This window comes from Trachypithecus francoisi, unplaced genomic scaffold (genome assembly GCF_009764315.1).
Source record: "Trachypithecus francoisi isolate TF-2019V2 unplaced genomic scaffold, Tfra_2.0 Lachesis_group5, whole genome shotgun sequence".
NCBI lineage: Eukaryota > Metazoa > Chordata > Mammalia > Primates > Cercopithecidae > Trachypithecus > Trachypithecus francoisi.
This window is the reverse complement of record NW_022681470.1, coordinates 136,063,321-136,089,432: the sequence shown is the minus strand read 5'-3', so window position 1 is coordinate 136,089,432 and position 26,112 is coordinate 136,063,321. Positions and strand designations below refer to the sequence as shown.

At 52.6% G+C, this 26,112-nt stretch overlaps 1 protein-coding gene across 1 annotated transcript; it reads right to left on the bottom strand.

Moving 5' to 3' along the window:
* Window positions 1-1,193: 1,193 nt before the first annotated feature.
* On the bottom strand, window positions 1,194-26,109 carry CUNH19orf57 (chromosome unknown C19orf57 homolog). Its single transcript, XM_033195899.1, is given in 10 exon segments — window positions 1,194-1,758; window positions 2,115-2,207; window positions 5,066-5,160; window positions 8,595-9,869; window positions 12,703-12,888; window positions 13,140-13,221; window positions 15,390-15,564; window positions 24,726-24,777; window positions 25,731-25,976; window positions 25,978-26,109. Coding segments are annotated over 10 exon segments (2,487 nt in total). The 3' UTR covers window positions 1,194-1,607.
* Window positions 26,110-26,112: the final 3 nt, after the last annotated feature.

Genomic DNA, 26,112 nt, shown 5'->3' with positions numbered 1-26,112 from the left:
AGCCATGCAGTTCAGAGCAAGGGAGGGACATTTAGGGGGCAGGGAATGGGACCATGTCCTGGGGGATTGGGCAGGGGTGGTGGCCTAGGTGGGCTTGGGCAGGAGCAGAAAAATGGGGCCGTTCTGGCAGGGCAGGGGGAATGCATGTGGGGGAATTCCCATGCCCCTGCCTGCCTCCTCCACCTCCAGATCTTGTCCTGTTGAGGTGACAGGTGGCAGTGCTCAGCAAGCCAGCGCACCCACTGTGCAGTCCACATTCCTACCCCCGTCCACAAACCAGCCCTGAGGCCTGTGGTCTGGTGGCGAGGAATCGAGCATTGTTGTCCCCTCTGCCCTTGGCTTTCCAATTTAAACTGGAACCAGAGGCCCTGGGGATGGGGGTGGGTCCTTGCAGACAGCTGGGTCATGGAGGGGGATGTGGGGAGGAGGAGAAAGAAAACAGAAGGATACCAGCAGCTCCCAGGGTCTGGGAATGGAGTTAGGGTTTCCTAGGGCAGAGCCGCTGGGGCTGGAGACCCAGGGAACTGGGCTCACATCAGGGCATGTCCTGGTGGACAGGGGGCTCACCTGGGTGTGAATCCACCCTGCTCTTTCCTCCCCGTCCTGCATGAGGTCTCCGGGGTATAAGATTGCAGGGTAGGAGGAGGACCCCGCCTAAGCTGTGGGAGCTGGGGTGCAGGAGTCACAGAGTGCTTCATGACATCGAAGGTCCAGTCAGCCTTTCAGTGACAGATTTCATAGAGGCATTGTTTTCTGCAAATGGGATGACAGCAGCCCCTGTGGCTGCTAACAGGACTGTCATCTGGCTGTTGAGAGGCTTGCGTGGGATGAGAAGTGCCATGACTTCAGCCATGTTTGCATCCATAACAACCTCTTGGGATAGCCTCCTTCCTGGCTGGGGCCCACAGGCAGCTTTCCTGGAGGATGGGCCAGGCCACCTGAGCACTGGACTCACCCTGCAGCTGGGTGATCTCCCAGGGCGTCCCTTAGGCTTCTACGAACCGTGTGTGTGCTCAAGAGCCTGCACACACAAGCGGGCACACAGTCACCCACCCCTGGAGATTCGCACCCCTCTTGCTTTGCCAGGGAAGCTGAGGTGTAAACTTGTAGAGGGTGAGGAGGAGGAAGTGGGTAGAGAGGTTTGTGGGCGGAAGGTGAAGGAACTGAAGCCTCAGCCCCAAACAGCAGACCGGTCACGGGGCCTCTACAGAATCATTTATTACGGGTCTTCCCAGAAGAAATAAAATGGAAATAGGGAGAAAGAAAACAAAGGGAGCTCTCTTCTCCTCCAGGAAAGAAACAAATTCTGAACCTTTCATACTTGGCTCAGGAGCCTAAAATTTGCAAATCTGGACAGGATGGGCTCTGCTGGGAGGTAGCCGCTTCCTGGAGCCCAGGCCCGCCTGAAGCCAAGGGAGGCTACTGACCTTGATCCTGGTCAGGTGAGGCCAGGACCTCGGGGCCTCCTTTCTGTTGTCCATGGAAGACCAACTTCCGGGCAACTGAAGGGAGGTTTGTAGGGTCCACTAGGACCCCCCGGAGCATCTTGGAGGAGGTCCGCAGGCATGGGGGCTGGGTGGCAAAGGAAACACAGACCTCAAAGTGGCCTACAGTTCCCTCCAGGGTGGGTCCCCTCGAGGGACATTCCCAGACCCCTTGGAAGGGTAAGGCAGGGGGGCTTTGCCTCCCGGCTTTGTCTTCCGGTAGTTGAGGCGCTTGAAGGCTTCCAGGTCCCGGTGGGTGCCCATGATCAGCCGGCTGCGGGGGAAATACAGGCACGCGTGTGGGGCTCAGTGGTCACCAGGTGACAGGGGCCCGCGCCTCACAGCCACACGGTCACCAATGACTCAGATGCACACACACGGCTCACACACATGTGCACATAACCAGAAAGGGCCTGTTGCAGCACAGGCTGGGCCTGTTCCAGCCTTTCTTCAGAGCCCATGTTCTGCAAAGGACCAGGGACGGGGGCACGGTGAGGGCCCAGCAGCAGTGGGGTGCCTGACCCTCGCTGCCCACCCAGGGGCTTCACACTTCAGTCCCTCCCTGCTCCTCTGAGTCCCCACTGGCCTCCCGCAGGCCCCACGCCCTGTGAGTCCGATCCCAGCCCATACTTCAGGTTAGAGAGCTCAACGATGAGGCCACGCACGATGTTGGTGGCGTCCTCCATCCTGGAGGCCTCAGAGGCCTGGATCCCCACGAAGGTCCTGGCCGGCAGGGAAGGAAATTGAGAGTGGCCCAACCTCACTGGACTACCAGAGCTCTCCAGCGGGAGGGGCTTCCGCCGGGCCTTGTGCCATCTTTTCCGGGTGTCCAGCCTGTCCTCCTCTGTTCACTTGAACCCTGATGGCCAACCCAACTGGCTCCACTGCCCAGCAGGCCCAGAACCCAACCACTTCTCCCCTGCCCACCCCCTGCCCTCTCAGGATGCTGCTGCCACCGCCTCCCCAGCTCCTGCACCTGCAGTTTGCCCCCCACAGGTACCTGGGGTTGTGAACTTGGAAACCTGGCTCAGAGGCAGGCCCTTTCCTCCTGCAGCTGTGCACCACCTGCCTTCCCTGTGCCTTCCCCTCGTCTCCCACTTCTCCCCTCCCGCTTGCTGTAGCCACACTAGACTCCTGGCTATTCCTTGAGCACCTATCAGGATTCTGGAACATTCTTTCCTAAATGTCTCCTCCTGATGGTGGGTGGTGGCTTCCCTGATCACCCCTTACATTTTAACCCCTTCTCCGCTGCCTTTTTTTCCCCAACACTCTGCCATCTGATGATCTAATCTGCTGTCTCTCATGTCCTCACACCCCGAATCCCCCACTAGCAGTCAACTCTGTGTTTTGTCCCACACTTTCTCGCCAGCACCCAGGGCAGTGCTAGAAAAGTCAGCCCTGCCGGGTGCGGTGGCTCACGCCTGTAATCCCAGCACTTTGGAAGCCGAGGCGGGCGGATCACAAGGTCAGGAGATTGAGACCATCCTGGCTAACACGGTGAAACCCCATCTCTACTAAAAATACAAAAAATTAGCTGAGCGTGATGGCAGGCGCCTGTAGTCCCAGCTACTCGGAGGGCTGAGGCAGGAGAATGTGTGAACCCAGGAGGCGGAGCTTGCAGTGAGCCGAGCGCTGAGATCACGCCACTGCACTCCAGCCTGGGCGACAGAGCGAGACTCTGTCTCAAAAAAAAGAAAAAAAAGAAGAAGAAAAGCCGGCCCAGATGGCATTCATATCTATGTAAGGTTGGGGAGGTCAAGGCGGGAGGATGGCTTGAACCCAGCAAGACCAGCCTTGGCAACGTAGTGAGAGCCCGTCTCTACAAATAATACAAAATTAGCCAGGCATGGTGGTGCATGCCTGTAGTCCCAGCTACTCAGGAGGATGAAGTGAGAGGATCACTTGAGCCCGGGAGATGGAGGCTACAGTAAGCTATGATCCTGCACACCAGCCTAGGCAACAGAGCAAGACTCTTATCTAAAAAATATCCTGCCAGGCACGGTGGCTCATGCCTGTAATCCCACCACTTTGCAAGGCTGAGGCAGGTGGATCACTTGAGTCCAGGAGTTCGAGACCAGCCTGGGCAACATGGCAAAATCCCGTCTCTAAAAAAAATATACAAAATTAGCTGGGTGTGGTGGCGGGTAACCATAGTCCCAGCTACTTAGGGGGCTGAAGTGGGAGAATCACGTAAGCCCAGGAGATCGAGGCTGCAGTGAGCTGAGGTTGCACCACTGCACTCCAGCCTGGGTGATGGGAGTGAGACCATGTCTCAAAAAAAAAAAAAAGTCACGGAAGATCCAAGGAGCCACAGAACCCCACCCCCCCCACAGAACAGGTGCTACTCTCAGACATGGGCAGTACAGGGGGCCAGGCGGGTAAATGGGGGCCACTCGCCCTAAACCCGCCCATGCCCCAGGCTTGGCAGCACCTCTGGGGCTGTCACTATGGAAACTGCTGTCCTGTTGCTCCTGCCTTGGTCACCCTGAGGTGACTGGCAGCCCCTGGGCCTTAGCTTCTTGTGTGTGTCATTTAGCCTCAAGCCACCAAACCAGACCCCAGGCCTTCTCGGAGCTTCTAGACATCCAAGGCAGCGGGGAGGGGAGCTGCATTGGCCTTGGGACATCAGAGATTCAGATGTGAACCCTCCTGGCTCTTCACTTAAACCACAGCAGGCCACTCTGATGAACTACCTCTGGTCTGCGTGCAGGCTGTGTGTGTGGATAGGGGAGGTGGCCAGTGGCACGGCAGGTGCAAGTCACAGGGAGTGAGGGCAGGAGGCGGGGACAGAGCTGCCCTCTGCTGGGGGAGGAGAAGGAGGAGAAGGGTGTGGGGGCCATACACAGCCAGGAGCTGAGTCCCAAACCCTCCTCCACCCCCACCAGACAGAAACAGAAACTTGGCCATAAATAATTGACAAGCTGCCGCCTCTGCAGAGAGGCAGGTTCAAGTGCCAGGTAACAGAGAGGGCAGCCGCCCAGCCCTGGCTTCGAGGAGGGCTGCGGGAGGGCATGGGAGGAGGGGACAGACTACAGGGACCACAGGCATGGTGTGGGGGACAGGGTGCCCTCCCCACACACAGCAGCCTGGAGGACGGCTCATTGGTGGCCTGTGCGAGGGAGGAGGTGGCTCGCCTAGGGCAAGAGCCAAGTGGGGAGGGGAAGAGGTGAGGGCAGGTTAGACTCACTTGAGTGCCTATCTGGTGCCAGAGCTAGGAATGGCTCCAAGATGGTCTCAGCCAACAGTTCTGAGCCCTGTCTGGGTCCCTTCCCCTTCCCAGGGACTCAGGAGGAAGCTTTGGCCCCTCTTCCCAGAGAGAAACAGCCCACAGAGCCGGGGGCACTGTCGCAGGGCTCCTAGAGAGACACTGGGTTGGGTGCCGATCACTGGTCACTGTCGCCCATTCTCTGCTTTCGGGGAGCAAGGGAACGTGTACAGTTTGAAAGACAGGGCTCAGCTCCCCTGCTGGACTGAGGAAGTCGAGGCCCAGGGAGGGAGAACTGGGGTCCCCTCCGTCTGTCACCCTCCTTGGTAAAATTGGTGAGGGTCCTGGAGCCAGTTCTCACCCACCCCACACCTACCTCGGCTGGGCCTTGGCCACTACAACAGGGTCTCCACTGGCATGTGGGCTGAGGACTGGCCGGCGAGGGCCTGGCTTGTTCCCGGAAGGAAAGAACTGGAAAGAGAGCAAGAGGTGTGAGTGCCCGGGGCCCAGGTCGAGCAAGCTCTGCACGGGGAACCAGAAGTCACGCTGACGCCTTTGGCTTCACTGCGGCCACAGTAGGTCACACCGGGGCCGGCTAGGACTCCTGCAGAGGCAGAACAGTAATGGGGAGGAACTCCACGATGGGTAGGCCCAAGGCTACCAGCCTGGGCTGCACCCATCCTTTCCCCTTGGAAAGAGAAAGGCCACAGCCAACCCTGGTGTCTGCCCCTAGGCCGGGGCCTCCCACAGGCTCATCTGGGCAGTGGGGGCGCCCCTGTGCCATGATCTTTGGCCCTGACACCTCTGTAGTCTCCTGCATGCCCCTCACTATCTTTACGGGCACAGAGAAAACGCCAAGGGGTGGCAACTGCAGTGAAGTGGAGTTGTCTACCTTGGCTGAATGAGCCACACACATCCTGTCAGAAAAGGAGTTTGCAAATATAACACGAGGGGAAAACTCCCAGTGAATACAGAGGAAAGCCTGGTAACTCCAAGGCACTTAAGCTTCTAAGCATCAATGGTGGTTTAATTTCCATGGAAAATGTCAGGCTCCATTATAAAGTGGTGACTTACAATGTCCCTCAGAAAAGAGGCAATGAGCCAGGCTGGGCGCACCTGTAATCCCAGCACTTTGGGAAGATGAGGTGGGAGGATCGTTTGAGGCCAAGTGTTCCAGACCAGCCTGGGCAACGCGGCAAGACCCTGTCTCTACAAACAACCAAACAAACAAACAAACAAAAACCTCCAAAATTAGCCAGGCATGGTGGCACGCACCTGTGGTCCCAGCTACTCGGGAGGCTGAGGCAGGAGGATCAACTGCTTGAGCCTGGGAGGTTCAGGCTGCAGTGAGCTGTGATTGTGCCAGAGCAAGGCCCTGTCTCTAAAATTTAAATTAAATGACTCCATATGCAGATTGCAGAAGCTCTATCAGTCCAAGAGTGAGCACAGAGGAGCTATGAGAAAGTAACACCAAACCCTCCCATGACGAGACCTTGGTTTGAGATTTGACAGCTCTGTCTCTGCTGTGTCACCTCTGAGTCTCCTCCTGTAGCACAGTGCGTGACCATGGTGAGGTCAGGACGAAGTGCTGAGACGGCCCTCTCGATCCATCTTTGCTATTCCCCGTGCCCCTGCCCATGCCGGGAGACATGGGCCTTGGCCTTCCTGCCAGGAGCCACCCGGAACCTTCCCACGGGAACGTGTTCCTTGCCTGGGTCGCCTCGACTTGCTGGGGAACGCCTCATGTCAAAACCAAACATGCCCAGGCCCTGGCAGTGCTGTCAGGGCGGTGCCTCCTCCCCTGGTGGGGGAAAGGCTGCTGATGTTGGTCAGGTCTGACCAGCCAGCTGTCTGTCTGGGTCCCCCGGAGTGTGGATTTCAGGGTCTTTTTCCAAGCTCGCGGTTTGGCAGCCCATTTAGGTGGGTTAGGGGCTTCACCTGCTGGATGCCACTTAGGCGCACCTGGCCCCAAACACCTTAAGCATTTCCCAGCCTTCTCTCCAAGCCACCACCCACGAGACCACAGACTGCAGGCAATGGAGGCGGCTCTTCTCTCAAGCGAGGGATTTGCATTTTGCAAGGCATGAGGCTCTCATAAAATTTCAGCTGTGCCCAGCAACAGAACTCCTGGCTTTCCCACACGCTCGTGTTCAGCCTCTACCACTGAACTGCACTGTGACTATTTTTTTTTGAGACAGGGTCTCCGGCACCCACGCTGGAGTGCAGTAGCGTAATCTTGGCTCACTGCAACCTCAACCTCCCGGGCTCAAGTGATTCTCCTGCCTCAGCCTCCCAAGTAGCTGGGACTGCAGCCATGCATCCCCATGCCTGGCTAATTTTCTTTTCTTCTTTTTTTTTTTTGAGACGGAGTCTCGCTCTGTCGCCTAGGCTGGAGTGCGGTGGCCGGATCTCAGCTCACTGCAAGCTCCGCCTCCTGGGTTTACACCATTCTCCTGCCTCAGCCTCCAGAGTAGCTGGGACTACAGGTGCCCGCCACCTCGCCTGGCTCGTTTTTTGTGTTTTTTAGTAGAGACGGGGTTTCACCGTGTTAGCCAGGATGGTCTCGATCTCCTGACCTCGTGATCCGCCTGTCTTGGCCTCCCAAAGTGCTGGGATTACAGGCTTGAGCCACTGCGCCTGGCCAATTTTTTCTTTTTTTGAGACAGAGTCTTGCTCTGTCACCCAGGCTGGAGTGCAGTGGCGTGATCTTGGTTCACTGCAACCTCCGACTCCCGGGTTTAAGTGATTCTTCTGCCTCAGCCTCCAGAGTAGCTGGGATTAGAGACACATGCCACAACGCCCAGCTAATTTTTGTATTTTGGTAGAGATGGGGCTTCACCATGTAGGCCACGCTGGTCTTGAACTCCTGGCCTCGGGTGATCCTCCTGCCTTGGTCTCCCAGTGCTGGGATTACAGGTGGGAGCCACTGTGCCTGGCCATGAATTTTTTTTTTTTTTTTTTTTTTACATCTCAACACAGGGACAGCAAAGAAACAGAGGCTGACATTTGAAAAGCAAATTTGGCTCTGTGCTCCAGGATGCGGCGGCTGGGGCACGACCTGGGTGCCAGCCTGGCCTCCTCCCCTCCCGCCTGCCTCACCTCCAACAGGTGTACGAACTCTTCCAGAGTCTTCGCTGCTACACCCATTGTGTGGAGAGAACCGCCTACCTCCCAGGGTGTGACTGTGATGCCCTCAGCCCAGGCTCAGGTGTGCCAACAGCTGGGGAGGTCACTCTTCCCCTGGGGGGCAGGGCTGAAGCAAGGCTGCCACCTGCCCAGACAGGAGAACGAACGCCAACAGCTGGCACCAGCTCTGGAGCCAGAGGAGGCCACATCTGGGCAGCCGGTGGGGCAGGCAGATCCCTGAAGGAGGCAAAGCCCTTACAAATTCCGGCAGAAAAACAAAATGACTTATGTATGTTTGGGACGGAATCATATCAGGACCTCCAGAGGACCCAAAGGAGATGGGCAAAGGCTCTTTTGCAGCTTGGGAGTGAAGCCCCCTCCCCAGGCCCAGCTTCTCTCCATCACCCCACTGTGTCCACCGCCCTCAATACATGCCCTGGGACCCCACAGCCAGGGTCAGGCACTGAAGCAGAAGCTGCCAGGGGCTGGCACTCCTGGGGACTCCAGTTCAATGTGGGAGGCCCGGCTGAGAAAGCAGCTGTGTGTCACCATCCCTGGATATGTAGACAACCACCGAAAGGCAGGTCTATACTTTCTGGAAAACCACCAACTCCACGTCCTATAGAGCTGCAACTCGGACTCCTTGAGTCGTTGGCTGTCTAAATGGTACGCCCTGAGCCCCAGCTCCCCCTCCACCGCGGTGCCATGTGAGGAGAGGGCTTGTGCAGGTTAGGTGCCTGCCCTGGGCAGGTATGTCTGTCACGCGGGGCAGCTCTTACCTGCTCAGGCGGGGCTTCGAAGTCAGAAGCGTCCAGGGCATCCTGTATCTGGCTGTCCAGCAGGAAGTCGAGTTCCACAGCTGAAGAGTCTGCCCAGGTGGACTGGTCCACAGAATGAGGCAGGTGGTCTTGCTGCCCTGCCAGGTCTGAGGTGGTGTCTGGAATGCCCTGCTGGGCCCCAGGCTCCTGGAGAGGGCTGTCTGTTGCTTCTCTGTGTTCTAGCAGAACAGAAGCTTGTGGGGACACACGGAGCCCCTCAAGGTCTTGTTCGAGGTCCTGGCCACCTGACTCGGCTGCCTCTTGAGTAGGGCCTGGCTCCTGCTTCTGATCGACACACGGACCCGTGTCCGTGGCTGCATGGTCGGAATCTCCAGCGCCCATCATGGACTCTCCGCTCCCAGGTGCCAGAGCCAGGGAGGCTGTCGGACCCACTGGGACATCGCCAGGGGGCTTGTCATTCTGCCCTGCCTCCCCCGTTTCTCCTGCGGTTTCCCCAGTGAGGGGGGTGCAGCCTGGCAGGGCCCTCCTGTAGCCTCCATCAGCGGCCTTCCTCTTGGGAGAGGCAGGTGACATGGCGCTGGCCTGCCCATCGGGCCCAGCCACCTCCAGAGCCCTCTCTTCCAGCTCAGCAGGGTCTGTGCTCAGGTCTGCAATGACAACCATCCTGAGGGAGGAGCATCCCAGGCTGCTATGAGTCCCTTCCCCTTCCCTGCCCATCCTGCTGGGGGTCTGCTGGCGGTCAGGGGAGCCCTGGGCCACAGACCCGGGTTCCAGGCACCAAGAGGCAGGGCCCAGTCCCAGAGCAGGGCCCAAGGTAGGAGCTGATACTGGGGTACAGGGGATACCATCTCCCTCCTCCTGGGGCCCTCCGGGCAGGCCAGCCCCTGCTGTCCTTTGGGCCCCTCCCTCCTTGGGGGCTCCTCTGTCTGGCTTCTCCCCTTCAGAATCACTGCTTGGTAGGTGTTTCTTTTGGCCACGATCACCTGGAACCCCATCTGTTTCAGGCCTGCTGTCTTCAGCCCCTTGTTCTGACAGGTGGTCTTGGCTGGCCCTCTGTGAGGAGAACAACCCTGTCCCCCTGTCTGGAGGGTCATCAGGCTGAGAATCTCCACTGCTGGGCACAGCCTGCACAGGGCTCTGGCTGCTCTGCTCAGGGTGGGCACTGTCTGCCTGCGTTGGGTCCCCCGGCTCCGTGGCCTCCTGGAAGGGGAGCCCCAGGGTCTCCACTAGCGGCTGGCATCCTGGACTCTGGGCGCTGGACTCTGGGAGTGTTTCCTGTGGACAGAAAAAGACTTAGCCCCAGGGCCTTTGATAACCAAGTTCTCCAAAGAGTTTTCTATTAGGTTAGTGTAAAAGTAATTGCGGGTTTTGTTATTACTTTTAATGGCAAACAGTAGCCAGGCGCAGTGGCTCACGCCTGTAATCCCAGCACTTCGGGAGGCCGAGGTGGGCGGATCACTTGAGGTCAGGAGTTCAAGATTAGCCTGGCCAAAATGGTGAAACCCCATCTCTACTAAACAAATACAAAAATTAGGCTGGGCGCGGTGGCTCAAGCCTGTAATCCCAGCACTTTGGGAGGCCAAGATGGGCAGATCACGAGGTCAGGAGATCGAGACCATCCTGGCGAACACGGTGAAACTCCATCTCTACTAAAAAAAATACAAAAAACTAGCCGGGCAAGGTGGCGGGCGCCTGTAGTCCCAGCTACTCGGGAGGCTGAGGCAGGAGAATGGCATAAACCCGGGAGGCGGAGCTTGCAGTGAGCTGAGATCGCGCCACTGCACTCCAGCCGGGGCGACAGAGTGAGACTCTGTCTCAAAAAAAAAAAAAAAGGGGCCGGGTGCGGTGGCTCAAGCCTGTAATCCCAGCACTTTGGGAGGCTGAGACGGGTGGATCACGAGGTCAGGAGATCGAGACCATCCTGGCCTACATGGTGAAACCCCGTCTCTACTAAAAAATACAAAAAACTAGCCGGGCGAGATGGCGGGCACCTGTAGTCCCAGCTACTCCTGGGACTCAGGAGTCCCAGTCTCCTGCGCCAGCAGGAGAATGGCGTAAACCCGGGAGGCGGAGCTTGCAGTGAGCCGAGATTGCGCCACTGCACTCTAGCCTGGGCGACAGAGCGAGACTCCGTCTCAAAAACAAAAACAAAAACAAAAACAAAAATTAGCCAGGCATGGTGGCAGGTGACTGTAGTTCCAGCTACTCAGGAGGCTGAGGCAGGATAATCGTTTGAACCTGAGAGGCAGAGGTTGCAGTGAGCCGAGATAGGGCTGCACTCCAGCCTGGGTGACAGAGTGAGACTCTGTCTCACACACACAAAAAAATTAATGGCAAAAACCGCACTTACTTTTGCACCAATCTAATAGTTGTGACTGCCCTGTTCAAAGATTCAGATGTTGTCACCGGCCATCATGCGTGGAAATAGGCATCAGTACCAGGGCCGGCGACTGGAGGGGGATCTGGAAGCACAGAAACCTCTCCTTCCATCAAGCTCTTCTCTCTGCCAGCACCAGACACTCAACAAGATCAGGGATATGAAAATCAAGGTGGCATTCAGACCACACCAATGTTAATTTCCTGTTTATTATTATTTTTAGACAGAGTTTCACTCTTGTTGCCCAGGCTGGAGTGCAATGGCACAATCTCGGTTCACTGCAACCTCCACCTCCTGGGTTCAAGCAATTCTCCTGCCTCAGCCTCTCGAGTAGCTGGGATTACAGGCATGCGCCACCATGCCCGGCTAATTTTGTATACTTAGTAGAGACAGAGTTTCTCCATGTTGGTCAGGCTGGTCTCGAACTACTGCCTGCCTCAGCCTCCCAAAGTGCTAGGATTACAGGTGTGAGCCACCGTGCCCAGCCACTATTATTATTTTTATTATTTATTTTTCATAATTTTGAGACAAGGTCTCACTGTTTCATCCAGGCTGGAGTGCAGTGGTGTGATCACGGCTCACTGTAGCTTTGACCTTCCTAGGTTCGGGTGACCCCCCCATCTCAGCCTCCCAAGTAGCTGGGACTATAGGTATACACCACACCTGGATAAATTTTGTGTTTTTTTATAGAGACGGGGTTGTGCCATGTTGCCCAGGCTGGTCTTGAATGCCTGGGCTCAAGTGATCCTTCTGCCTCGGCCTCCCAAAGTACTGAGATTACAGGTGGGAGCCACTGCACCTGGCCAAGTTTTAAAACAATTATTGTAGGCTGGACGCAGTGGCTCATGCCTGTAATCCCAGCACTTTGAGAGGCCGAGGCAGGCGGATTGTTTGAAGTCAGAAGTTCGAGACCAGCCTGGCCAACAGGGTGAAACCCCATGTCTAATAAAAATACAAAAATAAGCCGGGTGTGGTGGTGTGCACCTGTAGTCCCAGCTACTGGGGAGGGTGAGGCAGGAGAATTGCTTGAATCCAGGAGGCGGAGGCTGCAGTGAGCCGAGATCGCACCACTGCACTCCAGCCTGGGTGATAAGCAAGACTCCATCTCAAAAAAAAAGAAAAAAAAAATTATTGTAGAGATAGAGTCTTCCTGTGGTGCTCAGGCTGGTCAAGGGAAGTCTCCCAAAGTGTTGGAATCACAGACATAAGCCACTGCACCTGGCCAATTGCCTAGTTTTGATGATGGACTACAGTTTTGCACGGTGTTACCACTCGGGGAAGCTAGAACAGAGAACACCAGAACTTCACTCTGTACTGTTTTTTGTTTTTTAAAAAATTGTGATAAGGCTAGGCGTGGTGGCTTACGCCTGTAATCCCAGCACTTTGGGCGGCTGAGGCGGGCAGATCACCTGAGGTCAGGAGTTCAAGACCAGGCTGGCCAACACGGTGCAACCCTGTCTCTACTAAAAATACAAAAATTAACTGGGTGTGGTGGCAGGTGCCTGTTATCCCAGCTACTCAGGAGGCTGAGGTGGGAGAATTGCTTGAACCCGGTGGGGCGGAGGTTGCAGTGAGCCAAGATGGTGCCATTGCACTCCAGCCTGGGTGACAAGAGTAAAACTCTGTCTCAAGAAAAAAAAGGAAAAAAAAAAAAGAATTGTTGCATACTGAACATACATCCATAGCACAATGTACTGAAAACGACGGGTGGAAGAGAGGTGCAGGCCTCACCATTGCCAAAGAACTCCAGGGTGAAATGGGGCTGCCAAGGCCGGGCCAGGAGGGCGCACGTGCAATGGGCTCAGCCTGGCTGATTTTAAAGGCCCCACTCCTGAGGTCCTCATCCTTTGTCTCTCCTTTTCTTGCCACTGTCTTTCTGGATTTTGCAAACCGGGGAACAAACCTCCCAACTGAGTTCTGTAAACCGGATACAAGAACAAAGCAGCAATAAAGATAAGGGAGGAATGAGGTCTCAGGAAAAAAGCAAACCCAAACCTGCTCCTTTCTTGTAGCCTTGAGAGAACTCCACCCTTGCCCTTTGGGCATCTTCCCTCCAGCCCCTGTAGACCATGGGTGAGCAACTGGTGACAATGAAGGGAGACACAGAGCCGGAACTTTAAGGGAGGCAGTGGTGCTTCTACATCCACGAGGCCACAGGACAGGCTCACCTGGGAAGGAGGAAGGGGAGCTGGCTCCTTCTCTGGTTGACGGAGGAGCTGGCAGGGAGCTCCTGTTTCCTCATCTGGGGAGCTGTGTAGGAAAAGATAAAACTGAGGGAGATCTGCCCGGGTACTGTGGCTCACGCCTGTAATCCCAGCACTTTGGGCAGCTGAGGTGGACAGATCACTGAGGCCAGGAGTTCGAGACCAACCTAGGGAACATGGTGAAACCCTATCTCTACTAAAAATCAAAAAATTAGCCGGATGTGGTGGCACATGCCTGTAATCCCAGCTACTCGGGAGGCTGAGGCAGAATGGCTTGAATTTGGGAGGTGGTGGTTGCAGTGAGCCAAGATCGTGCTACTGCACCCCAGCCTAGGTGACAGAACAAGGCTCTGTGTCAAAACAAACAAACAAACTGAGGGGGATCTGAAATCCTCCTAGGTTGTCACTCACATATTGAGACAAATGCAAAACAAAATCCAAGAGGAAACCAGTGCTAAGAGTCTCCTAGGCTGGGCATGGTGGCTCATGCCTTTAATCCCAGCACTGTGGGAGGCTGAGGTGGGTGGATGCCCAGGAGTTTGAGACCAGCCTGAGCAACATAGTGAGACCCCATTTCTACAAAAAATTTAAAAATTAGCTGGACAAGGTGATGTGTGCTTGTGGTCCCACCTACTTGGGAGGCTGAGATGGGAGGATCATCTGAGCCAGGGGAGTTCAGGTTGCAATGAGCTATGATCACATCACTGTACTCCAGCCTGGGTGACAGAGCAAGACCCTGTCTCAAAAAAAAAAAAAAAAAAAAAAAAGTCTGCTAGATGGAAGGCCCCGGAAAACCTGCTTTAAAAGAGTGGAATGGGGATGGAGAAGCAGTGACCTGAGAACATTTAACGGGCAAGGAGGGTGCAGAGTCTCACTTGGAGAATACACTGCCTCAACAGGTGACTTTGTTACACTTATAATGCCAGAACTACCTTCTGAACTGGGAATAGGGATATTCTCATTTGGACGGACACTCCAGCTCTCACAAGACACATTCTAGAGAAAGGAAATTGTACATGCAAGAAACATAGTGTCTTTAAAAACTAGTGAAACTTAGGGTTATATTTAAATAAATAAGGGCCAGGTGCGGTGGTTCACACCTGTAATGCCAGCACTTTGGGAGGCCGAGGCAGGCAGATCACCTTAAGTCAGGAGCTCAAGACCAGCCTGGCCAACATGGTGAAACCCCATCTCTAGTAAAAAATACAAAAATTAGCTGAGTGTGGTGGTGGGCGCCTTTCATCCCAGCTACTTGGGAGTCTGAGGCAGGAGAATCGCTTGAACCCAGGAGGTGGAGGTTGCAGTGAGCCGAGATTGTACCACTGCACTCCAGCCTAGGTGACAGAGCAAGACCCTGTCTCAAATACGTACACACATCCATAAGGATATATATATCGTTTTGTTTTGGCTAATTATTTTATTTCTTGTAGATATGGGGTCATCCTCATTATGTTACACAGACTCCTCTCGAACTCCTGGGTTCAAGCAATCCTCTTGCCTTGGCCTCCCAAAGTGCTGGGATTACAGGCATGAGCCACTGTGCCCAGCCCTGACTGCTTTTCTTTTTTATTGGTCATTAGCTCACATAACAATTCCTTTGTTCCCTTCTTGATTAAGGAGGAGGAATGCGGAAGACGGATGGGTTTGACCAGCAGACAGAATATGAGTTATAGAATATAAGTTCTGTAACCTTGAAAAATTCAACGTTATCTTTGTCCACAGTTAAACTTCTTTTCTTTTATTTTTTAGATGGAGTCTCGCTCTGTTGCCCTGGCTAGAGTGTAGTGGCATGATCTCTGCTCACTGCAACCTCTGCCTTCTGGGTTCAGTCGATTCTCCTGCCTTAGCCTCCCGAGTATCTGGGATTACAGGTGTGTCACCACATCTGGCTAATTTTTGTATTTTTAGTAGAGACAGAGTTTTGCAATGTTGGCCAGGCTCAAACTCGTGACCTCAAGTGATCCTCCCTGCTAGGCCTCCCAAAGTGCTGGGATTACAGGCATTAGCCACCATGCCCGGCCAAAACATCAACCCTTCTTACCAGCGAGGAAAGCTAGGAGAAGTAAGATCCGATGGCCCTGAGCTCTGGGAAGGAGTGGGTCACAGCACTGGATAGGTTGTGGGTCTACTTCCCAAAGCATTGCTGTCTGCTGAGCTGCTGTGCTATGTGGACTGTCAGTGGGGAGACCTGCCGGAATGCTCAGAGCCACCTACCTGCAGACCGCCTTTCCTGGTTCCTCCCCGTGCTGCTGTGTAGAGGGAACAGGTCCCAGTTTACTCTCTGGCTCCTCAGGGTGATGTAAACAGCCCAACATGGAACTCTGGGGGTCCCCATCAGAGTCTCCTAGCCTTGGGGTCTTTAGGGGTTTTGGAGGACAGAGTCCGTCTCCTGTTTTAGAGATAGAGGAAGATGAAGGGGTGGGGGATACAGCCACTGCCATGGCTGACAACTGAACACAGCAAGGCCACTGCTGTCTTGAAAGAAAGCAGGCTCGTTTCAAGGGCATGAAACCCCCGCTCTGATGCTCACCTGGTGAGCGAGAGATAGACTGGAACCCCTATCAAAGGTGGGACTTATGAGCTTATGTGGCCATGAGATTCAAAGGCTTTTTACCTATGGACTGGCCGGAGCTGAGGCTGAATCAGGAGGTGGCCTGGCCTGGCTCCAGATCACACAGAAGAACCTGGCCTGGCCGACTCTCTCTCTGGGGAAGTGGTAAGGGGTGTGTAGTGGGTCCCAGCTCAAACAGCTCTGCAGAGGGGTCATTCCTGTCTTCTCTACCAAACACCCCCTTTCATGAGCCTGACTTCTTCCCTTCTCAGCTTTTCTGCAAGTATCGATGTCCTGGGTCATCTCCCGTCTTCCCCACTACAACTAGGCTGCACGCGAGAAGGGGCCGAATCCATCTCACTCTCTGCGGGGTCCCAAGTGCCTGTAAGAGCATCCTGTACACTGTTGGTGCTCAATAAATACTTAGGACATGATTGGATAAATGCACACCACCAAGTGCAGACAAGATTAAATTATGTACCATTCTAGTGTGCTGAGACATCTGTGAAATAGCCATCCTGGGAAAACTGGGACTCACAGTCAGTAGGTGCTGAAGAAGTGATGCTTTGACCACGTCCTGGCCCCTTGCATTTCTGCACTAACTTCCCCATCACTGAAAGCAATTGCAATGTGTCGTCTTCCAGCATTTAAGAGGCTAAAGATGCTTACTTACATCTTTGTATACATAGCACGGTGGCTCATGCCTATAATCCCAGCACTTTGGGAGGCTGAGGCGAGTGGATCACCTAAAGTCAGGAGTTCAAGACCAGCCTGGCCAACAAGGCGAAACCCCATCTCTACTGAAAATACAAAAATTAGCCAGGCATGGTGGCACCCACCTATAGTCCCAGCTATTTGGGAGGCTGAGGCAGGAGAATCACTTGAACCTGGGAGGCAGAAGTTGCAGTGAGCTGAGATTGTATTACTGCACTCCAGCCTGGGTGACAGAGTGAGACTGTCTCAAAAAAAATTAATATGTATTATATATTATATAAGAATACATATGGATTCATATTTAACATATACACACATATAAAATATATTATGTTTACATACTACATATTTATAATTAGAAATACATATTAAATTATATATTTCTAATATATTAATATATTATAAAATTATGTACTTATATATGATGTATATTATATATTTATTAAATATATACAGTATATATTATATATCCCACTATATTGCCAGGTTGTTCCATGTGATCTAAAGCCAGGCCATGCCACCTCAGGATTCAGCCTCAGCCAAATATGTAAATATATATATTTATACATACATATTTATATATATATGTATTTATGTATTATATATACTATATATATATTTTTTTCTTTTTTTGAGACAGGGTCTGGCTTTGTCTCCCAGGCTGGAGTGAAGTGGTACAACCGTGGATCACTGCAGTCTTGACCTCCTGGGCTCAAGCCATCCTCCCGCCTCAGGCCCCTTGAGTGGCTGGGAAAACAGGTGTGTGCCACCATGCCTGGCTGTCTTTTTTTGTTTTTGTTTTGTAGACACAGGGTCTCACTATGTTGCCCAGGTTGGTCGTGAACTCTGGCGCTCAGAGTTCACGACCTCTGTCTCGGCCTCCCAAAGTGCTGGAATTACAGCCATGAACCACTTTGCCTGGCCAGCATCTATTTTTTGAATTAAGAAAACTCACTTACATTGAAGCTTTCAATAGTGGCTGGCTTGTAAGATGTCCCCAAACCTGGCCCCACCTAATCATGTATTCAGTGCACAAATGATAAGGGTTGACTCTAGTGAGTTCTACACCAGATGCCGTCCTAAGAACTTGTGTGTGTTAAGATAAAAGCTCAAGGCAGGGTGCTGCTGTTATGCCTGCCTTACAGAAGTAACATTGAGCAATTCAATATTATCTTTGTCCATGATTAAAATATCAGCCTTTCTCACAGCCTGTAATCCCAGGACTTTGGGAAGCCGAGGCAGGTGGATTGCTTGAGCTCAGCAGTTCAAGACCAGCCTGGGCAACATGGCGAAACACTGTCTAAAAAGTATGAAAACTAGCCAGACATGGTGGCGCACGCCTGTAGTCCCACGTACTTGAGAGGCTGAAGCGGGAGGATGACTTGAGCCCGGAGGAAGAGATTGCAGTGAGTCCAGACTGCGCCACTGCACTCCAGCCTGGGCAACAGAACTAGAGTCTGTCTCAAAAAGACAATTAAATTAAAATAAATAAAAAGGGCAATATGGCAAAACCCCATCTCTACTAAAAGTATAAAAGTTATCTGGGCATGGTGGTGGGCACCTGTAATCCCATCTACTTGGGTGGCTGAGGCAGGAGAATCGCTTGTACCTAGCGGACTGCGGTTGCAGTGAGCCAAGATGGCGCCACTGCACTCCAGCCTGGGCAAGGGAGTGAGACTCCATCTCAAAAAAATACATTAATAATTAAATTAAATGAAAAGGAAAGGAAAGATGTGAGAATTGACACCCAAGGGCCCCAAGTTCCCAGAAAGGTGTAAACATTGAGGCACACAGAGGCCAAGGAACCGAGGCTGGCACCCCGTCCAATTCCAGAACCAGCACACTTAGGAATACTTGAACATTTACCGAATGCCTACTATGTAGCAGATTTCTACCAAGGCACAGACAACAAAAAGACAAACCAACAGCCAGGTGTCGTGGTGCATGCCTGCAGTCCCAGCTACTCAGGAGGCTGAGGGGGTAGGATTGCTTGAGTCCAGGATCTCACTTGGGTAACACAGTGAGATCCCACCTCTAAAAACATTTAAAAATTAGCTGAGGGTGGTGGCATGCACCTGTAGTCTCAGCTACTTGGGAGGCTGAGGCAGGAGGATTGCTTGAGCCCTGGAGGTTGAGGCTGCAGCGAGCCGTGATTGTGCCACTGGATTCTGGCCTCAGCAACAGAGCTAGATCCTGGCTCTAAAAAAAAAAACTGAAGAATAACACTATTCAGGGCTGGGCGTGGTGGCTCACACCTATAATCACAGCACTTTGGGAGGCCAAGGCGGGTGGATCACCTGAGGTCGGGAGTTCAAGACCAGTCTGACCAACATGGAGAAACCCCATCTCTACTAAAAATACAAAATAAGCCAGGCATGCTGGCTCATGCCTGTAATCTCAGCTACTTGGGAGGCTGAGGCAGGAGAATCACTTGAACCCGCGAGGCAGAGGTTGTGGTGAGCCGATATCACATCACTGCACTCTAGCCTGGGTAACAAGAGTAAAACTCCGTCTCAAAAAATATATATATTAAAAAAAAAAAACCACTATCCAAACCCCAGGTGGACTCTTTCCAACCTCAGCTCTGCACTACACACTCACACACCTTGAAGTAAACCTACTGAATGAGTCTCTCTTTCCTCGACGCCAATTGCTAGGGTCTGCCTCAGTCCTAACTCAGCTGTTTGCCCTCCACTAAAACACAGTGATCTTCCTATAATTGCTTCTAATTCTTCTTCTTCTATTTTTTATTTTTTGAGATGGACTCTCACTCTGTTGACCAGGCTGGAGTGCAGTGGCACAATCTCAGCTCACTGCAACCTCCATCTCCTGGGTTCAAGCAATTCTTCTGCCTCAGCCTCCTGATTGGCTGGGACTACAGGCACAAGCCACCATGCCTGGTTAATTTTTTTGTATTTTCAGTAGAAACGGGTTTTCACCATGTTGGCCACGTTGGTTTCGAACTCCTGATCTCAACCGATCTGCCTGCCTTGGCCTCCCAAAGTGCTAGGATTGCAGGTGTAAGCCATGGCGCACAGCCAATTGCTTGTAATTCTGTCAGTTACAGTTTGGGAGTGCCTGTTTAGAACTTTATCCCACTGCTGTGTATTTGCTTAGCGCTCCCTGGGAGAAGCATTTTCCTTTGTCCCCTGACTAGAGCTGGAGGATCTCCAGGGCAGGAACTGAGTGCGCTGCACCCTTTGATCTCCTCCTTGCCCTCCCCCGCTCCCTCTGGTGCCCACCTCAAAGGATGCAGCACCACAAGTAAGGCTCCGATGGACATTACTTAAAGAAACATATTCCTAACCATCCAGGCACGGTGGCTCACACCTGTGATCTCACCACTTTGAGAGAGAGGTGGACAGATTGCTTGAGGTCAGGAGTTCGAGACCAGCCTGGCCAACATGGCGAAATCCTATCTCTACCACAAATACAAAAAATTAGCCAGGCGTGGCGGTGGGCACCTGTAGTCCCAGATCATCAGGAGGCTGAGGCAGGAGAATCGCTTGAACTCGGGAGGCAGAGGATGCAGTGAGCCAAGACTGCACAACTGCACTCCAACCTGGGTGACAGAGCAAGGCTCTGTCTCAAAAGAAACATGAACTTGTGGTCTGCCAGAAAAGACAAAATATAGCTGCTTTGTTTATTTGGTTTCTTGAGATTCTCAAACACTTGCTCACTTGGCTGATCGAATGGCCATTTGTACCAAATAAAAAGCAAAAAAATATCAATGGCATTGAAGAGTCTTCTCTTTCCTTCCAGCGATCTGTCCACATGGGACTAATTTAAGAAAAAATACGGCAGAACCTTGTGTTCAACACCAAAGACTGAAGACATTGGGAGGGAAAAGGCCTCTTTCACCACCTGCCAGAATCTTCTTCCTCTCTCCACCCTTCCAGTATACACAGAAAGGGCTGTCCAGGGCCAGCCCTGAGGTCCACTGAGCTGGGGAGTCTACCACCAACAGAGGCCCCAAGTGACCTGCTGTGGGTGGGCCTGGCTGTCCCCAGCTTCACTCTCCAAGGTCAGAGAAATTCTGATGCCTCCAAGCAGCCTGTTGTTCATCTCTGCACAAAACATGTTCAATCTGCTGATCATTTCCTCTTCTGTCCCATATCTTGGGGGAAAAACATGAACACCCTTCCCTAAATTCATCAGCCACTAAATTAGAAAGTCATTTCAAAATTTTGAAGAAATTTAACTTACATTAGAAAATGATAGGCAAATGGAACTCTACTACATCATATTTGGAGTTTGTCTTTCTGACTTGGTTTGTTCCTTTTTTATTTTTTTTAAGACAGAGTCTCACTCTGTTGCCCAGGCTGGAGTGCAGTGGTGCAATCTCAGCTCTCCCAGGCTCAAGCAAGTCTCGTGCCTCAGCCTCCCAAGTAGTTGGGATTACAGACACATGCCACCATGCCCGGCTAATTTTTGTATTTTTAGTACAGATGGGGTTTCACCATGTTGACCAGGTTGATCTTGAACCCTAACCTCAAATGATCCACCTGCCTTGGCCTCGCAAAGTGCTCAGATTACAGGCAGGAGCCATCGCACCCAACAATCTTTCTTTTTTTTTTTTTTTTAAGAGACAAGGTTTTGTTCTGTGTCCCAGGCTAGAGTGCAGGCGCAGTCACAGCTCACTGCAGCCTGGAACTCCTCAGCTCAAGCCATCTTCCTGCCTCAATCTCCTAAGTAGCCAGGACTACAGGTGTGTGCCACCACACCTTGTTAATTAAAAATATTTCTTTTTTGAGACTGGATAACATTATGTTGCTCAGGCTGGTCATTAACTCCTAGTCTCAGGCAATCCTTTCACCTCGGCCTCCCAAGTAGCCTGGAGTACAGGTGCACGTCACCATGCCTGGCTATTTTGCGGTGTTTTTCTTTTCAAATGATGAAATTGTATAGGTATACTGACAAGTAAACATGGTCATGATCTACTGCAAAGTGAAAAATGGAGGCTGCAGATCAGAAAGTGTGATGATTCTATTTCCCAAAAAAAGTACTTTATTTGGGCCAGGCACGGTGGCTCATGCCTGTAATCTTTGGGAGGCCAAGGCAGGTGGATAACATGAAGTCAGGAGTTCGAGTGCAGCCTAGCCAACATGGTGAAACCCCGTCTCTACTAAAAATACAAAAATTAGCCAGGCATGGTGGCGGGTGCCTGTAATCCCAGATACTCAGGAGGCTGAGGCATGAGGATCACTTGAACCCAGGAGGCAGAGGTTGCAGTGAACCAAAATCATGCCGCTGCACTCCAGCCTGGGTGACAGAATGAGACTCTGTCTCCAAAAAAATAAAACAAACAAAAAAACAAAACAAAACAAAACTCAACACTATATCTGTATATATACAGAAAATGTCTGACCAGGCATGGTGGCTCACGCCAGTAATTCTGAGCACTTTGGGAGGCCAAGGCAGGTGGACTGCTGGAGCCCAGAAGTTCAAGACCAGCCTGGGCAACATAGTGAGGCCTCGTCTCTTCCAAAAAATAAAAAAATTAGCCAGGCATGGTGGCACACACCTGTAGTCCCAGCTATTTGGGAGGCTGAGGTGGGAGGATCAGCTGAGCCTAGGGAGGTCGAGGCTATAGTGAGCTCCGATTGCGCCACTGCTCTCCAGACTGGGCAACAGAGCAAGACTCTGTCTTGAAAAAAAGAAAAAAAAAAAAAAAACAGCTGGGTATGGTGGCTTACCCCAGTAAGCCCAGCACTTTGGCTGAGGCGGGCAGATCACGTGAGGCCAGGAGTTTGAGACCAGCCTGGGCAACGTGGTGAAACCCCATCTCTACTACAAATACAAAAATTATCCGGGCATGCTGGCAGACACCTGTAATCCCAGCTACTCGGGAGGCTGAGGCAGGAGAATCGCCTGAACTTGGGAGGCGGAGGTTGCAGTGAGCCGAGATTGCACCACTGCACTCCAGTCTGGGCAACAAGAGCGAAACTCTGTTTCAAAGGAAAAAAAAAAAGTCTAGAAGTAGTGTACTGAGGTTAGAGTTCTGCCCTGTTTTTCATGCTGTTCTATAGTTGATCATTGTCCTATGGCTGAGCTAGATGTCAACATTAGGGAAAGCTTGGGGAAGGGTAGCCAGAACTCTCTGAATTACTTTTGCAACTTTTCTGTAAGTCCTAGATTACTTCAAAATAAAAGTTTTTAAAAAAAGTCTGGAAGAGCCGGGCGCAGTGGCTCACGCCTGCAACCCCAGCACTTTGGGAGGCCAAGGCGGGCGGATAATGAGGTCAGGAGATCGAGACTATCCTGGCTAACACAGTGAAACCCTGTCTCTACTAAAATTACAAAAAAGTTACCCTGGCGTGGTGGCGGGCACCCGTAGTCCCAGCTACTCGGGAGACTGAGGCAGGAGAATGGTGTGAACCCGGGACGAGGAGCTTGCCATGAGCCAAGATCACACCACTGCACTCCAGCCTGGGTGACAGAGCAAGACTCCGTATCAAAAATAAATAAATAGGCCGGGCGCGGTGGCTCAAGCCTGTAATCCCAGCACTTTGGGAGGCTGAGACGGGCGGATCACAAGGTCAGGAGATCGAGACCATCCTGGCTAACACGGTGAAACTCCGTCTCTACTAAAAAATACAAAAAACTAGCCGGGCGAGGTGGTGGGCGCCTGTAGTCCCAGCTACTCGGGAGGCTGAGGCAGGAGAATGGCGTGAACCCGGGAGGTGGAGCTTGCAGTGAGCTGAGATCCGGCCACTGCACTCTAGCCTGGGTGACAGAGCGAGACTCCGTCTCAAAAAAAAAAAAAAAAAAAAAAAAAGTCTCCAAACATTGCCAACTATCCCCTGGGGGTAAAAATCCCTTCCTGTCACCTAGTTGATAAACACTGCTCTAAAGGAAAGGGTAGTGGCTTTTATTATCCCCAATTTACAAAAGGGGAAACTGAGGCATAGAGGAAATCATCCACCACCACACAGTGAGCAAAACTGGGATGAACCCAGGTTTTGGGCCCCAGAGTAAAACACTCAGCCACACACCAGGTGGCCTTGTGATACATCAAGCATTATTCCAGGGGTCATCTCTAGGACTGGTTCCACAGGGAGGCTGTCCCGCTGCCCTGAAGCCTGGGGATGCCTCCTCTAAGCTGTGGGACCCCACCAGAGGCTTGCAGAAGCTCCAGAAAACTTTCACTATTACTTTTCCTGTATGCCCTCTCCATTATTTCTATTTTTCTTTCTTTCTTTCTTTCTTTTTTGAGACAGGGCCTCACTCTTATCAGTCAGGCTGGAGTGCAGTGGTGCGATCTTGATTCACTGCAACCTCCACCTCCCAGTTCGAGCGATCTTCCTGCCTCAGCCTCCTGAGTAGCTGGGACTATAGATGCCTGCCACCACCACACCCAGCTAATTTCCTTACTTTACATTGTAGAGACAGGATCTCGCTATGTTGCCCAGGCTGGTCTCGAACTCCTGGGCTCAAGTGATCTGCCCACCTCGGCCTACCAAAGTGCTAGAATTACAGGCGTGAGCCACCACACCCAGCCTTCTATTTTTCTTACCAGCATGAATTAAATCCTTTTCTTTTCTTCTTCTTTTTTTTTTTTTTTTTGAGACAGAGTCTTGCTCTGTTGCCCAGGCTGGAGTGCACTGGCACCATCTCAGCTCACTGCAACATCGGACTCCCGGGTTCAAGCAATTCTCCTGCCTCAGCCTCCCGAGTAGGTGGGACTACAGGCACGTGCCACAACACCTGGCTAATTTTTGTATTTTCAGTAGAGATGGGGTTTCACCATGTTGGTCAGGCTGGTCTCAAACTCCTGACCTTGTGATCTGCCCGCCTTGGCCTCCCAAAGTGCTGGGATTATAGGCACGAGCTACTGCACCTGACCAATCTTTATTTTCTTTTTCTTTTTTTTTTTTTTTGGAGGCGGAGTCTTGCTCTGTCGCCCAGGCTGGAGTGCAGTAGCCAGATCTCAGCTCACTGCAAGCTCCACCCCCCGGGTTCCCGCCATTCTCCTGCCTCAGCCTCCCGAGTAGCTGAGACTACAGGCGCCCGCCACCTCGCCCGGCTAGTTTTTTGTATTTTTAGTAGAGACGGGGTTTCACTGTGTTCGCCAGGATGGTCTCGATCTCCTGACCTTGTGATCCGCCCGTCTCGGCCTCCCAAAGTGCTGGGATTACAGGCTTGAGCCACTGCGCCCGGCCCAATCTTTATTTTCTTTTAAGGAGGTTGGGGCAGTTGTGTTAGCCAAATCTGCAATACACAAGCCCACATTCTTCCCACCAGCAGAAGTAGAAATCAAGAAGTGTTCATTTGAATGAACATACCTGAGGTCCGCAGCTTCTTCCTCTTTGTCATTTTATCTTCCCCTTGAGAAATCTGAAAACAAGCAAAATCTCTCATCATTATAAGCAGTCCTTGTGTCTGTTTATATCCAGTGGCTTTGGCTGAGAAGAGAGGTTACCCCCGCCTCCACCTCAGCCCATATGGCTGCCCCAGGGGTCAGATGGCTCCCATTGGGACACAGCATGGGACACACAGTCACAGCCACTTTGGGCCATGGCCAGGTGGGAATTCAAACCTCTTCCAAACTAAAGATCTTATGCCCAGGACCTGAAAGACAAATGGGACCTGGGGGGTCCTTATGGGAAGCCCCGGGGACCCACACTCTGGTTCCTGGGATGAAACAGCCTGTGTGAAGCCCCTCCTTCCCGACTGGGGTATCTGGGGGTCATTCCGAGGACACTTGAGGACTCTCCAGGGGCCTCTGGGGCCTTTGGAGACCAGCCCGGCCAATATGGCGAAACCGCCCCTCTACTAAAAATACAAAGGCTGGGCACAGGTGGCTCGCGCCTGTAATCCCAGCACTTTAGGAGGCTGAGGTGGGCGCATCACTTGAGGTCAGGAGTTCCAGACCAGCCTGACCAATACGGTGAAACCCCGTCTGTCTCTACTAAAAGTATAAAAATTAGCTGGGTGTGGTGGCACACATCTGTAATCCCAGCTACTCGGACGGCTGAGACAGAATTCCTTGAACCCGGGAGGCTGAGCTTGCAGTGAGCCGAGATCGCTCCACTACACTCCAGCCTGGGCGACAGAGCCAGACTCCGTCTCAAAAAAAAAAAAAAAAATTAGCCAGGCATGGTGGCACACACCCGTAATCCCAGCTACTCAGGAGGCTGTGGCACGAGGATCGCTTGAACCCAGGAGGCAGAGTTTGCAGTGAGCCAAGATCGTGCCACTTTAAAGAGGACAGTTGCGTCCTTGGAGGGGCAAGAGCTGCCACAGGCCGGTTTCTCCCAGCCTTGGGGGTCAGGCAAGCCAAAACGGACCTGGGCCACAGAAATCGCTGAGGACCCTCTGTCCTTATCCGTTGGGAATAAGTCGCTTGAATTATCAGCGTTTACTCTTTTTGGAAAAAATAAATGGCCAAATGGGCCCTCACAGAAGCCTGGAGGCCTCGAGTCGGGCGCTGAAGGATAGAAAGGCCTGAGGGTGGGCGCTGTGGACCCCGCTCCCGGCGACAAGCCCCACACTGACACTACGTCGACCACCGAAAAGTGAGGACTCCACAGAAGAAGTGAGAGCCCACGTGAAGCCGGAGCCTATCGGTGACTGAGGGACGCTGTGTATCTCACAGAGGTCGCCGCCCCTCCCACCTGCGAGCGCTCTGCCTCTTTCCCGCGCCTCGCGAGGCCCCGCCCCGCGCATGCG